Here is a 16,185-nt window from a genome sequence, read left to right on the forward strand (position 1 = left end):
TGGCTTATTGGCTTTGTAAGGTGGGTAAAAAGCAACGGGTCCACTGAAAACCAAATGGTAGGACCACCCTATGGTAGTAGATACCACTGAACTGGAACCTGAGGAACCGCCAGTCGCAAGGTTATTAATTACCCCTGTGGGATTGATGGGAGCCTTGGCCTTCAAGGCTTGGCCTCTGCCCTTGCCTTGTCCTTTGCCACGAAAGGAGGACGGATAGGTAGTCTGATCCTTAAGGGATGAGTGCCTTGGTTGATATTTGCCTGACTACGTACGTTGACCAAGGTTCTTGGATACATGCCCCAGAGCCTTGAGTGCTCGTAACTTGAGACCCTGGGGGCGTGTCAGTAATCTGGCCACTGAAAAGCTGACGAATCCCAGTTGGACAAGGCCAGATACCCCTGATTGTGGGTGGCGGTCAACTCAGTTAAGGTCACCTTATGGTGATTGCGCAAATGGTCAATCTGCCTCTGTTGGAAATCCAAGGCTGTCTGGATGTGATCTTTCCTGTTGGTATTGGTCTCGGTGAGGTTAGGTCCATCCATAGGTGGGGAGATGATGAGTCTAATGCCGACAAGGGTTTAAGGGACGGCCTGATCTCTGTTTCTATGAAGGAGAAACAGTTGTTAGGGATCTTGAAAGGCTTGGACGAACCTGTCATCCTATGGAGATCCTCTTCCAAGCTGGGAGTATGCTCTGCCACCCTGGAGCCATGTACAGGAAAAATCATCCCTTCTAAACTTAAACGCCTAAACGCTGGTGTGAGGGTCAATTGAAAAAAGTCCTCATCCAACGCCCTGAGCATATCCTTCAACATGGAGTCAGGTGGGATGGAAGTCGGGTGAGACCAAATATTGTCTGTCTTGTCGACACCCGAGCCAGAGGAAGGCACTACCGCTAATAGACGGTCAGCCATCCAGTCTAACATCTGGGCAAGACCAAGGTGCGTATCCCAATTCGCATGGCTGTCGAAGGACAAACGACACCTCAGAGGAGTCTGATAAATAAAGCTCTGAATGGCGGACGGGATAGCGGCTCCTGAATGTCGTTTGTACTTAGTCGCCCTGGAGTATCATTTGGAGGCTGTGTTGGGAGATAAATGAATCCCAGGCGCAGCCATAGACGTGGATGGGACTCAGGCAGTCGCCAATGTCTGTTGAGCAGGAGACGCCAGCGCTTGGGAAATTGCACGATTTTAGTTCACAGAATTGAAAAACTTTCTACAGCTGATGCTATTTTTGGGGTGATAAATTAAATAGAAGGAAATCAACCTAAATATTATTTTTGGGCAAGTGGTGTAGATTAGACTTACTTCCACTGAATTCAGCTCTGAAGCCAAGTGCATTGCTGCTGCTGTCGGTGGTGAATTTGACGATGATGAAGTTGTTGAAGCTGGTGAAGTCAGGGAGACTGGCCTGCCTATCCCCGGACAGGGTGGCCACAAGCTGCCCCTGGGTCTCAGTCTGTCCTCCAACCAACACTTGCACTATATCAGCCCCAATCTCCGTGGAGAAGTTGGTGAACTGTTACAGGGACACAAACACAATATCACTGAAGTAATAGAAGAAATGAAGGTAAAGAGGTAACTAACAATTGGGAGCAAATGGAGTCTAGGGGTTGTGCCTTTGAAGTAAACAGCTTAATCACAATGAGATATTTAAACTATCGTTTTATACCACTTCTATTAGTATTTCAGTCATTCCATGGCAGACCACGTTAAGAAATGGTCTCACACATTGTACTGCTATTGGAGTCATTATTTGCACAGGGTGTAGCATATTTGGGAATCAGAGGTGCCAATTTGTAAAAATACTTGCCACTGGTACATTCATTTGGTTGTGACTGGTAGTAGTAGTAGTACTTGTGCCGACAACAATCCCCCCAACTTTAACACTTGGAATCTCGCTGCATAATAGCCTCTAATAAATCATGTTTGATAATACACTCATGATATCTGTGGTTGTTACAGAAATAGACCATTTTAAGGTTCTTCTCGTTAAACTCTCCGTGCTCATTCAACAAGAAGCATCTTTTCTACTGCACAAACATGTCAGTTGACAAGCTAGATAAATTGGTAGATTTATGTATTCAAATATTTCCCACATACTCTGAGATAAACATTCTGTCCAAGCGGGACGTGGATCACCCACTGACAGTTCCTAGCATCTGGGTAGTTGCTTGGGTAGTTGTTGGAGCTGATTGAGCCTGCAGCTTGGTTAAAGTAGTACTTGCATCGACTAGCTGGAAGAGACAGATGGTTACATGAGAACACATGATGTCATATATCACCTCATACAACGGTAATACTGGGAAAAGATACATACGAAAGATAATAATGTACAAACAGAACCAGTTTGAATATAAAAATATTACTGTTGGCGTGTTAGCACACATTTATTGTTTCAAGAAAAGAATTCTTGTCTCTGGAATTTGTTCAGATATCCGGCAAAATAACAAAGGTACTGACACTAGATATCAAGCGAATTTCTAAGTCAGTGGACACTCTGCAAAACAAATCAAACTGCTAGGCTAGAATTCTTGATCTATTTTCCATATCTACAAATACAAATTACGAATATGAATCGATAATGTTACGGTAAGTGTAGAGTGAAGATGCACAGAAGCCAACATCAAGTACTTTGTGGTCATTTTTAAATCCGAAAATTATGAAGAAATAATTAACTGTTTTTCACATGTTTGAATTAAATTTAGTAATGGATAAAATGTCAAGAGCTGCGTACCCTCATTTTCTAGCCTACCAGATCCTATTTTAGCGACTATAAGACAGTCACCACACTGACAGAATATTTGCCATAAGAACCACACAAAAATATAAATTACCATGCAGTTTTCATCCTAGAAAGTTGTAACATTTGTTCCTCTCAAAGACATGTATGAAGAACATAAATAAGCTGAATATTTCTCAACTCGCTATACCAAGCAGACGACAGCGGACTGGGAATAGCAGTACAAGAACACAATTGTTTAGGGGGTGATCAAGGGTAGATAACTCTAAATTGCAAATAATGTGCATTGGAGTACATGACACGATGGAACACCTGTTCAAATCTCTCCTAATGTTTTGACAAAGTATATTTGTTGTTTCGTATAATTTCCCCCAAACTCTTATTGTTATATTGTTATTTTAGTATCCCCTTTGATACGTATTCCTGTAGGCTAAGTATATTTTTCCTGCAAGGTTCTTAGAAACTGACACGATTATTATATATTATTTGTGTTTCTTTAACAGTTTTCAAACTTCACTTTTTGATGTAAAAATATTTTGTTTCAGCAGTTTTATTATTGGTTTTGAGTTTTCGGACAGTTTTTAGTGTATATTTTGGTTGAATGTTGTCAACAGGAGCATATGCAGTATAGAATATAACTACTTGATGACTTTATCGCGCGTATCCAAACCATTGGCTAATTACGTCCGTAACTTAATCATGTTAATCACCCCTTGTAACTGAATCACCCCCGGGTCAGCACCCTGCACCGTGCTCAGGGCAAAAGATCCCGTGCAAGCGCCATCCCTTTGTTCCATCTCTATAGTCCACCATTCGCGCAGAGTACACACATGTTTTGCTGTAACTAATCGCTTTCTCAATCACTCACCACTCCACTAAAATAGTCAAGACTTACATTGCAGCGCTGGCTTCACAGCGCAGATTCTGCGGGCTCACCGATTGAACACATTTCCTGGTGGGCAAGCTTTTCACAGGCTTACACAAATCAGCCACATCAGCAGCCTTGAACGGTGTGCCTGAACACCTCATACAGCAATATGGAAGGTGGAAGTCAGATTGCTACAATGCTTACGTACTCTTACCAACAAATTTAATGCTACCAATCTAATTTAAATATTCTATTCACGGTTCTTACTACACTTCATATCGTTTACAGTTTGGATGGTGGGCTCCAGCTACATGGCCAGGTCACGGCAGTACTTGTTTCTGAAGTGCTCCAGTCAGGACCAACCGAGAATGCCGTGGTTGGCACGAGGGGGAATGAGGTGGAAGGAGCTGGACACCATCCTTGATGCACAGGTCAAGGCGACACGGCGCAGCCCCAGAGCCCTCATCATCCACCTGGGCTCCAACGACCTGTGCTTGGTCAAGGGCAGCTAACTCTATCTTGACATGGTGGACTCCAGCTTCCTGACGCCAGGATCATCATATCCTCAATGCTGCCCAGGCGCTAGTGTCATGATACCAGGGATCCAATACAGATTGAGGGGAAGCGGAAGAATATAAACCGCAGGCTAGCCAACGGCGTCAAAGAGCTCGATGGTACAATAGTGCCACATCCCCAGATCCTGGCATCAGACAAGACATGGTGCTTTGTGGCGGGGTTCTTGTGGGCTACACTGCTAGTAAAAAAATAACCTTCTTCCAAATTAATACTCGCGCTAAAGGCTACCTGTTTTTCAGCGGGAACCTTTCCGGGGTGACCTAGCTGCTTCTCAGTGGGAACCTCGTCTTTCCCGACATTTCATCTGTTGAAGTGTAAAATAGCTTACGTTGGGCAACCAATTGCCACGTATGGTGGCCCGGCGGCGGGAGACAGTTGGGCCGGCAGCGGTATTCGCATATCGCGCGATAAATGATCTATCATTACCAGATCGAATCATAAAACGAACAGGACACAAACTTAAAAGAGGCTTTACAAGCATTACGCTCTTACCACAGTTCATTTCATCAGAGGCATCTCCACAGTCATCGTCTCCATCACAGACCAGGTTCTGGTTTATACATTGGCCATTAGTACAATGGTAGCTCCCTAAAACACAAAATAAATAAATAGTCATCGTCTCCATCACAGACCAGGTTCTGGTTTATACATTGGCCATTAGTACAATGGTAGCTCCCTAAAACACAAAATAAATAAATAGTCATCGTCTCCATCACAGACCAGGTTCTGGTTTATACATTGGCCATTAGTACAATGGTAGCTCCCTAAAACACAAAATAAATAAATAGTCATTGTCTCCATCATAGACCAGGTTCTGGTTTATACATTGGCCATTAGTACAATGGTAGTTCCCTAAAAACACAAAATAAATAAATAGTCATCGTCTCCATTACAGACCAGGTTCTGGTTTATACATTGGCCATTAGTATAATGGTAGCTTTCTAAAACACCAAATAAATAGTCATCGTCTCCATCACAGACCAGGTTCAGGTTTATACATTGGCCATTAGTACAATGGTAGCTCCCTAAAACACAAATAAATAGTCATCGTCTCCATCACAGACCAGGTTCTGGTTTATACATTGACCATTAGTACAATGGTAGCTCCCTAAAACACCAAATAAATAGTCATCGTCTCCATCACAGACCAGGTTCTGGTATATACATTGACCATTAGTACAATGGTAGCTCCCTAAAACACAAAATAAATAAATAGTCATCGTCTCCATCACAGACCAGGTTCTGGTATATACATTGGCCATTAGTACAATGGTAGCTCCCTAAAACACCAAATAAATAGTCATCGTCTCGTTCACAGACCAGGTTCTGTTATATACATTGGCCATTAGTACAATGGTAGCTCCCTCAAAAACAAAATACATAAACAGTGATTTTCTCCATCACAGACCAGGTTCTGGTATATACATTGGCCATTAGTACAATGGTAGCTCCCTAAAAAACAAAATAAATAGTCATCATCTCCATCACAGACCAGGTTCTGGTTGTACATTGGCCATTAGTACAATGGTAGCTCCCTAAAACACCAAATAAATAAATAGTCATCGTCTCCATCACAGACCAGGTTCTGGTTTAAACATTGGCCATTAGTACAATGGTAGCTCCCGAAAACACCAAATAAATATTCATCGTCTCCATCACAGACCAGGTTCAGGTATATAAATTGGCCATAAGTACAATGGTAGCTCCCTAAAACACAAAATAAATAGTCATCGTCTCCATCACAGACCAGGTTCTGGTATATACATTGGCCATTAGTACAATGGTAGCTCCCTAAAACACAAAATAAATAGTCATCGTCTCCATCACAGACCAGGTTCTGGTTGTATATTGGCCATTAGTACAATGATAGCTCCCTCAAACACAAAATAAATAAATAGTCATCGTCTCCATCACAGACCAGGTTCTGGTATATACATTGGCCATTAGTACAATGGTAGCTCCCTAAAACACAAAATAAATAGTTATCGTCTCAATCACAGACCAGGTTCTGGTATATACATTGGCCATTAGTACAATGGTAGCTCCCTAAAACACAAAATAAATAGTCATCGTCTCCATCACAGACCAGGTTCTGGTTGTATATTGGCCATTAGTACAATGATAGCTCCCTCAAACACAAAATAAATAAATAGTCATCGTCTCCATCACAGACCAGGTTCTGGTATATACATTGGCCATTAGTACAATGGTAGCTCCCTAAAACACAAAATAAATAGTTATCGTCTCAATCACAGACCAGGTTCTGGTATATACATTGGCCATTAGTACAATGGTAGCTCCCTAAAACAACAAATAAATAGATAGTCATCGTCTCCATCACAGACCAGGTTCTGGTATATACATTGGCCATTAGTACAATGGTAGCTCCCTAAAAAACAAAATACATAAACAGTGATCGTCTCCATCACAGACCAGGTTCTGGTTTATACATTGGCCATTAGTACAATGGTAGCTCCCTAAAACACAAAATAAATAGTCATCGTCTCCATCACAGACCAGGTTCTGGTTTATACATTGGCCATTAGTACAATGGTAGCTCCCTAAAACACAAAATAAATAAATAGTCATTGTCTCCATCACAGACCAGGTTCTGGTTTATACATTGGCCATTAGTACAATGGTAGCTCCCTAAAAACACAAAATAAATAAATAGTCATCGTCTCCATCACAGACCAGGTTCTGGTTTATACATTGGCCATTAGTATAATGGTAGCTTTCTAAAACACCAAATAAATAGTCATCGTCTCCATCACAGACCAGGTTCAGGTTTATACATTGGCCATTAGTACAATGGTAGCTCCCTAAAACACCAAATAAATAGTCATCGTCTCCATCACAGACCAGGTTCTGGTTTATACATTGACCATTAGTACAATGGTAGCTCCCTAAAACACAAAATAAATAGTCATCGTCTCCATCACAGACCAGGTTCTGGTATATACATTGACCATTAGTACAATGGTAGCTCCCTAAAACACCAAATAAATAAATAGTCATCGTCTCCATCACAGACCAGGTTCTGGTATATACATTGGCCATTAGTACAATGGTAGCTCCCTAAAACACAAAATAAATAGTCATCGTCTCGTTCACAGACCAGGTTCTGTTATATACATTGGCCATTAGTACAATGGTAGCTCCCTAAAAAACAAAATACATAAACAGTGATTTTCTCCATCACAGACCAGGTTCTGGTTTATACATTGGCCATTAGTACAATGGTAGCTCCCTAAAACACAAAATAAATTGTCATCATCTCCATCACAGACCAGGTTCTGGTTGTACATTGGCCATTAGTACAATGGTAGCTCCCTAAAACACCAAATAAATAAATAGTCATCGTCTCCATCACAGACCAGGTTCTGGTTTATACATTGGCCATTAGTACAATGGTAGCTCCCGAAAACACCAAATAAATAGTCATCGTCTCCATCACAGACCAGGTTCAGGTATATACATTGGCCATTAGTACAATGGTAGCTCCCTAAAACACAAAATAAATAGTCATCGTCTCCATCACAGACCAGGTTCAGGTATATACATTGGCCATTAGTACAATGGTAGCTCCGTAAAACACAAAATAAATAGTCATCGTCTCCATCACAGACCAGGTTCTGGTTGTATATTGGCCATTAGTACAATGATAGCTCCCTAAAACACAAAATAAATAAATAGTCATCGTCTCCATCACAGACCAGGTTCTGGTATATACATTGGCCATTAGTACAATGGTAGCTCCCTAAAACACAAAATAAATAGTTATCGTCTCCATCACAGACCAAGTTCTGGTATATACATTGGCCATTAGTACAATGGAAGCTTCCTAAAACACCAAATAAATAGTCATCGTCTCCATCACAGACCAGGTTCTGGTATATACATTGGCCATTAGTACAATGGTAGCTCCCTAAAAAACAAAATACATAAACAGTGATCGTCTCCATCACAGACCAGGTTCTGGTATATACATTGGCCATTAGTACAATGGTAGCTCCCTAAAACAACAAATAAATAGATAGTCATCGTCTCCATCACAGGCCAGGTTCTGGTATATACATTGGCCATTAGTACAATGGTAGCTCCCTAAAAAACAAAATACATAAACAGTGATCGTCTCCATCACAGACCAGGTTCTGGTTTATACATTGGCCATTAGTACAATGGTAGCTCCCTAAAACACCAAATAAATAGTCATCATCTCCATCACAGACCAGGTTCTGGTTGTACATTGGCCATTAGTATAATGGTAGCTCCCTAAAACACAAAATAAATAAATAGTCATCGTCTCCATCACAGACCAGGTTCTGGTATATACATTGGCCATTAGTACAATGGTAGCTCCCTAAAACACAAAATAAATAGTCATCGTCTCCATCACAGACCAGGTTCTGGTTTATACATTGGCCATTAGTACAATGGTAGCTCCCTAAAACACAAAATAAATAAATAGTCATTGTCTCCATCACAGACCAGGTTCTGGTTTATACATTGGCCATTAGTACAATGGTAGCTCCCTAAAAACACAAAATAAATAAATAGTCATCGTCTCCATCACAGACCAGGTTCTGGTTTATACATTGGCCATTAGTATAATGGTAGCTTTCTAAAACACCAAATAAATAGTCATCGTCTCCATCACAGACCAGGTTCAGGTTTATACATTGGCCATTAGTACAATGGTAGCTCCCTAAAACACCAAATAAATAGTCATCGTCTCCATCACAGACCAGGTTCTGGTTTATACATTGACCATTAGTACAATGGTAGCTCCCTAAAACACAAAATAAATAGTCATCGTCTCCATCACAGACCAGGTTCTGGTATATACATTGACAATTAGTACAATGGTAGCTCCCTAAAACACCAAATAAATAAATAGTCATCGTCTCCATCACAGACCAGGTTCTGGTATATACATTGGCCATTAGTACAATGGTAGCTCCCTAAAACACAAAATAAATAGTCATCGTCTCGTTCACAGACCAGGTTCTGTTATATACATTGGCCATTAGTACAATGGTAGCTCCCTCAAAAACAAAATACATAAACAGTGATTTTCTCCATCACAGACCAGGTTCTGGTTTATACATTGGCCATTAGTACAATGGTAGCTCCCTAAAACACAAAATAAATTGTCATCATCTCCATCACAGACCAGGTTCTGGTTGTACATTGGCCATTAGTACAATGGTAGCTCCCTAAAACACCAAATAAATAAATAGTCATCGTCTCCATCACAGACCAGGTTCTGGTTTATACATTGGCCATTAGTACAATGGTAGCTCCCTAAAACACCAAATAAATAGTCATCGTCTCCATCACAGACCAGGTTCTGGTTTATACATTGACCATTAGTACAATGGTAGCTCCCTAAAACACAAAATAAATAGTCATCGTCTCCATCACAGACCAGGTTCTGGTATATACATTGACAATTAGTACAATGGTAGCTCCCTAAAACACCAAATAAATAAATAGTCATCGTCTCCATCACAGACCAGGTTCTGGTATATACATTGGCCATTAGTACAATGGTAGCTCCCTAAAACACAAAATAAATAGTCATCGTCTCGTTCACAGACCAGGTTCTGTTATATACATTGGCCATTAGTACAATGGTAGCTCCCTCAAAAACAAAATACATAAACAGTGATTTTCTCCATCACAGACCAGGTTCTGGTTTATACATTGGCCATTAGTACAATGGTAGCTCCCTAAAACACAAAATAAATTGTCATCATCTCCATCACAGACCAGGTTCTGGTTGTACATTGGCCATTAGTACAATGGTAGCTCCCTAAAACACCAAATAAATAAATAGTCATCGTCTCCATCACAGACCAGGTTCTGGTTTATACATTGGCCATTAGTACAATGGTAGCTCCCGAAAACACCAAATAAATATTCATCGTCTCCATCACAGACCAGGTTCAGGTATATACATTGGCCATTAGTACAATGGTAGCTCCCTAAAACACCAAATAAATAGTCATCGTCTCCATCACAGACCAGGTTCTGGTATATACATTGGCCATTAGTACAATGGTAGCTCCCTAAAACACAAAATAAATAGTTATCGTCTCCATCACAGACCAAGTTCAGGTATATACATTGGCCATTAGTACAATGGTAGCTTCCTAAAACACCAAATAAATAGTCATCGTCTCCATCACAGACCAGGTTCTGGTATATACATTGGCCATTAGTACAATGGTAGCTCCCTAAAAAACAAAATACATAAACAGTGATCGTCTCCATAACAGACCAGGTTCTGGTATATACATTGGCCATTAGTACAATGGCAGCTCCCTAAAACAACAAATAAATAGATAGTCATCGTCTCCATCACAGACCAGGTTCTGGTATATACATTGGCCATTAGTACAATGGTAGCTCCCTAAAAAACAAAATACATAAACAGTGATCGTCTCCATCACAGACCAGGTTCTGGTTTATACATTGGCCATTAGTACAATGGTAGCTCCCTAAAACACCAAATAAATAGTCATCATCTCCATCACAGACCAGGTTCTGGTTGTACATTGGCCATTAGTATAATGGTAGCTCCCTAAAACAAAAAATAAATAAATAGTCATCGTCTCCATCACAGACCAGGTTCTGGTATATACATTGGCCATTAGTACAATGGTAGCTCCCTAAAACACAAAATGAAATAGTCATCGTCTCCATCACAGACCAGGTTCTGGTTTATACATTGGCCATTAGTACAATGGTAGCTCCCTAAAACACAAAATAAATAATCATCGTCTCCATCACAGACCAGGTTCTTGTTTATACATTGACCATTAGTACAATGGTAGCTCCCTAAAAACAAAATAAATAAATAGTCATCGTCTCCATCACAGACCAGGTTCTGGTTTATACATTGGCCATTAGTACAATGGTAGCTCCCTAAAACACCAAATAAATAGTCATCATCTCCATCACAGACCAGGTTCTGGTTGTACATTGGCCATTAGTATAATGGTAGCTCCCTAAAACAAAAAATAAATAAATAGTCATCGTCTCCATCACAGACCAGGTTCAGGTTTATACATTGGCCATTAGTACAATGGTAGCTCCCTAAAATACAAAATAAATAAACGTCTCCATTACAGACCAGGTTCTGGTTTATACATTGGCCATTAGTACAATGGTAGCTCCCTAAAACACAAAATAAATAGTCATCGTCTCCATCACAGACCAGGTTCTGGTATATACATTGACCATTAGTACAATGGTAGCTCCCTAAAAACAAAATAAATAAATAGTCATCGTCTCCATCACAGACCAGGTTCTGGTTTATACATAGGCCATTAGTACAATGGTAGCTCCCTAAAACACAAAATAAATAGTCATCGTCTCCATCACAGACCAGGTTCTGGTTTATACATTGGTCATAAGTACAATGGTAGCTCCCTCAAAAACAAAATAAATTAATAGTCATCGTCTCCATCACAGACCAGGTTCTGGTATATACATTGGCCATTAGTACAATGGTAGCTCCCTAAAACACAAAATAAATAGTCATCGTCTCCATCACAGACCAGGTTCTGGTTTATACATTGGCCATTAGTACAATGGTAGCTCCCTAAAACACAAAATAAATAGTCATCGTCTCCATCACAGACCAGGTTCTGGTATATACATTGGCCATTAGTACAATGGTAGCTCCCTAAAAAACAAAATACATAAACAGTGATCGTCTCCATCACAGACCAGGTTCTGGTATATACATTGGCCATTAGTACAATGGTAGCTCCCTAAAACAACAAATAAATAGATAGTCATCGTCTCCATCACAGACCAGGTTCTGGTATATACATTGGATATTAGTGCAATGGTAGCTCCCTTAAACACAAAATAAATAGTCATCGTCTCCATCACAGACCAGGTTCTGGTTGTACATTGGCCATAAGTACAATGGTAGCTCCCTTAAACACGAAATAAATAAATAGTCATCGTCTCCATCACAGACCAGGTTCTGGTATATACATTGGCCATTAATACAATGGTAGCTCCCTAAAACACAAAATATATAAAGAGTCATCATCTCCATCACAGACCAGATTCTGGTTTATACATTGGCCATCAGTACAATGGTAGCTCCCTAAAACACAAAATATATAGTCATCGTCTCCATCACAGACCAGGTTCTGGTATAGACATTGGCCATAAGTACAATGGTAGCTCCCTAAAACACAAAATAGATAAATTGTCATCGTCTCCATCACAGACCAGGTTCTGGTATATACATTGGCCATTAGTACAATGGTAGCTCCCTAAAACACAAAATAGATAAATTGTCATCGTCTCCATCACAGACCAGGTTCTGGTATAAACATTGGCCATTAGTACAATGGTAGATCCGTAAAACACAAAATAGATAAATTGTCATCATCTCCATCACAGACCAGATTCTGGTTTATACATTGGCCTTTAGTCCAATGGTAGCTCCCTAAAACACAAAATAAATAAATAGTCATCGTCTCCATCACAGACCAGGTTCTGGTTTATACATTGGCCATCAGTACAATGGTAGCTCCCTAAAACACAAAATAAATAAATAGTCTGTCTCCATCACAGACCAGTTTCTTGTTTATAAATTGGCCATTAGTACAATGGTAGCTCCCTAAAACACAAAATATATAAAGAGTCATCATCTCCATCACAGACCAGATTCTGGTTTATACATTGGCCTTTAGTCCAATGGTAGCTCCCTAAAACACAAAATAAATAAATAGTCATCGTCTCCATCACAGACCAGGTTCTGGTTTATACATTGGCCATCAGTACAATGGTAGCTCCCTAAAACACAAAATAAATAAATAGTCTGTCTCCATCACAGACCAGTTTCTTGTTTATAAATTGGCCATTAGTACAATGGTAGCTCCCTAAAACACAAAATAAATTGTCATCGTCTACATCACAGACCAGGTTCTGGGTTTATACACTGGCCATTAGTACAATGGTAGCTCCCTAAAACACAAAATATATAGTCATCGTCTCCATCACAGACCAGGTTCTGGTATAGACATTGGCCATAAGTACAATGGTAGCTCCCTAAAACACAAAATAGATAAATTGTCATCGTCTCCATCACAGACCAGGTTCTGGTTGTACATTGGCCATTAGTACAATGGTAGCTCCCTTAAACACAAAATAAATAAATAGTAATCGTCAACATCACAGACCAGGTTCTGGTATATACATTGGCCTTTAATACAATGATAGCTCCCTAAAACACAAAATATATAAAGAGTCATCATCTCCATCACAGACCAGATTCTGGTTTATACATTGGCCTTTAGTCCAATGGTAGCTCCCTTAAACACAAAATAAATAAATAGTCATCGTCTCCATCACAGACCAGGTTCTGGTTTATACATTGGCCATCAGTACAATGGTAGCTCCCTAAAACACAAAATAAATTAATAGTCTGTCTCCATCACAGACCAGTTTCTTGTTTATAAATTGGCCATTAGTACAATGGTAGCTCCCTAAAACACAAAATAAATTGTCATCGTCTACATCACAGACCAGGTTCTGGGTTTATACACTGGCCATTAGTACAATGGTAGCTCCCTAAAACACAAAATAGATAAATTGTCATCGTCTCCATCACAGACCAGGTTCTGGTATAGACATTGGCCATAAGTACAATGGTAGCTCCCTAAAACACAAAATAGATAAATTGTCATCGTCTCCATCACAGACCAGGTTCTGGTATAAACATTGGCCATTAGTACAATGGTAGCTCCCTAAAACACAAAATAGATAAATTGTCATCGTCTCCATGACAGACCAGGTTCTGGTATATACATTGGCCATTAGTACAATGGTAGCTCCCTTAAACACCAAAATGAACTAAATGAAGTATGCACTATTTTGAATACTGTACTTGATATAATAAATGTTCTGAACAAAGTAACAAGATGGCTGTCATGATGTATCATATGATAATTATAGCCTCCATTCGTGTAGAGATGTCCTTACCAGATGGACAAGCTGGTCTCTGACAAACGTACGACAACTTCATTTCACAAGGACCAAATGACCAATAATATCTGTCCATTTTCTTCATGACGTAGACACATTTTCCCATTTTGTCAGAATCCGGTTGATCATTATCCCAGAAACCTGCTGCAATTGATGTTTCTTGACCGTCGCTCCAATATCCTATCAGCTGATTGACAGGGGAGGCCTCTCTTCGAGTGAAACCTGGCAGAAAGGGGAGACAATCACTGATTGAGTGAATGAGTGTTTTTATTTGGGCTTCGTGCCTGCAAGGCAGAAGACCTATTGTAATTGATAGGATTATTATTATTTATTATTCCGCAGGTTTTTTTTAACCAGAGCTAAAGAAAACTACCAGTGGCTATACTCGCTCCAAAATCAACAGCAACATGGAAACCAGTGTGAAGCAGATACCAGCAAAACCCTAAGACCATAGGCCGAATGGCTAAGGGCAGATAACTCATCAAAGTTTCAACTTCAGCAGCAATAATCTTCGAAACTAATTGTCCAATGACTTCCAGATTTGCATGCGGCAGTGCAATCAGATGCCCATCATTTTGTACTGCAGGACCATGGTAGCTTCAACGCACCGTTTTGCAGCCATATTGGATTGAAGCTTTTCGACATGCATTTTAGCATCTAAGCAATGCGACAGGTCCTTGGGGTTCTGACAAACTCAGAACACTAATCCGTTTGACTCTAGCACCAAGGACAAGGAAGTGACCGCGTGTTGAAGAGGGAACTCTTTGGCCCCTCTCATAAACTTGATTTATGTCCCCCGAAACACTGAGGGTCATGCTGTGGTTATGTTTTGACTGTAGGACCCCATCGCAGCTCTCGGCTAGAAACGGGCTGCGCCTGGTACATTGCATTGTTGCCCATGTAGTGTATAACCGCCCCGACACTGTTCTCGGCTGCAGCTGTTGATACTGGCGGCGGTCGTATTGGCGGGCAATGCGGTCTCAAATTGCAGGGCAAGCAAATAGAGTTACCACATTAAAAATGCCAAACTGGATCATCGCCAAAACTGATAATTTTTTCTCACTCAAAACGGACCAGTTAAATATCACATTGCTCATAAAGACCATATAATAATCAGATACAGTAGTGCAGATGTCCTTCCTGATACCGGAAATGACTTATCAGACAACAGGAAATGCTTTCTAACCTACGGCCATTAAGAACTCGGCTTCATTGTTTCAGTTCTCTGTGTAACACAAGTGAGATAGTGTGCATGGACTTCCACGAATTTAAACCACAATCCGCAACTGTAGTTCAGTGAAGCAAGAAGCCCAACATCGCTGCTTGGATCTATATTTAACATTGCAGTCATATTATTTCCGGAGAACATCAATGTTAAGAATGCAAATCAGACGGTTTTGCAGACATATGACTATTCTTTGATTTTGAATTATTCCTCAAAAGATGTGAATCAGTTGTGGTCACAAGAAACTGAGGGTGTCTCGAGCTATATTCAACAATCTTTTATATTTTTATGTTTTATAAGGAAAGTTAGCTACATAATGAAATATTTAAATTAGCATATATCTGGCATCAAGAAGAGGGCAACATACAAGTGGTCAAGTATTTGAGGCAGGTCAAATATTTAACGTAAAAGGATTTCATGTATCTTTCCTTCTATTAGAAAGTGAGTATTGATTTACGCTGCTTTTAGCAATATTCCAGCAAGATCACAGCAATTATTCCTCCTATTAAAATGTCTCTAAATAGTTTTGGGTACTTAATGGTATATTTCTAAGTTACTGTTAGGGATCAATAAGACCAGACATCTAGGGCCTTGCCCGGTCCAAGAGATATAATGAAAAGGAACGTTTTTGAATGCATTTTCTAAGCACATGTAATGCACGTTGACATTGATACAGTAAGATTGATTTTTGACTCATTCACACATTATCCACGCACCTGCTGTACTAAAACAAGTATTTCTTTTTTGTTGTT

At 40.1% G+C, this 16,185-nt stretch overlaps 1 protein-coding gene across 1 annotated transcript in view; it reads right to left on the bottom strand.

The window, feature by feature from the left end:
* LOC124140324 overlaps positions 1-16,185 on the bottom strand; it is a 237,584-nt gene that overhangs the window by 211,713 nt on the left and 9,686 nt on the right. Inside the window, exons 5-8 of the mRNA XM_048382708.1 lie at positions 14,206-14,430; positions 4,681-4,776; positions 2,105-2,238; positions 1,310-1,520 (exon numbers count right to left, since the gene is read on the bottom strand). Of these exons, the coding sequence (XP_048238665.1) occupies positions 1,310-1,520; positions 2,105-2,238; positions 4,681-4,776; positions 14,206-14,430 (666 nt within the window). The remainder of the gene's footprint in view (positions 1-1,309; positions 1,521-2,104; positions 2,239-4,680; positions 4,777-14,205; positions 14,431-16,185) is intronic.

This window comes from Haliotis rufescens, unplaced genomic scaffold, assembly GCF_023055435.1.
Source record: "Haliotis rufescens isolate VD_foot unplaced genomic scaffold, xgHalRufe1.0.p SCAF_40, whole genome shotgun sequence".
Lineage (NCBI taxonomy): Eukaryota > Metazoa > Mollusca > Gastropoda > Lepetellida > Haliotidae > Haliotis > Haliotis rufescens.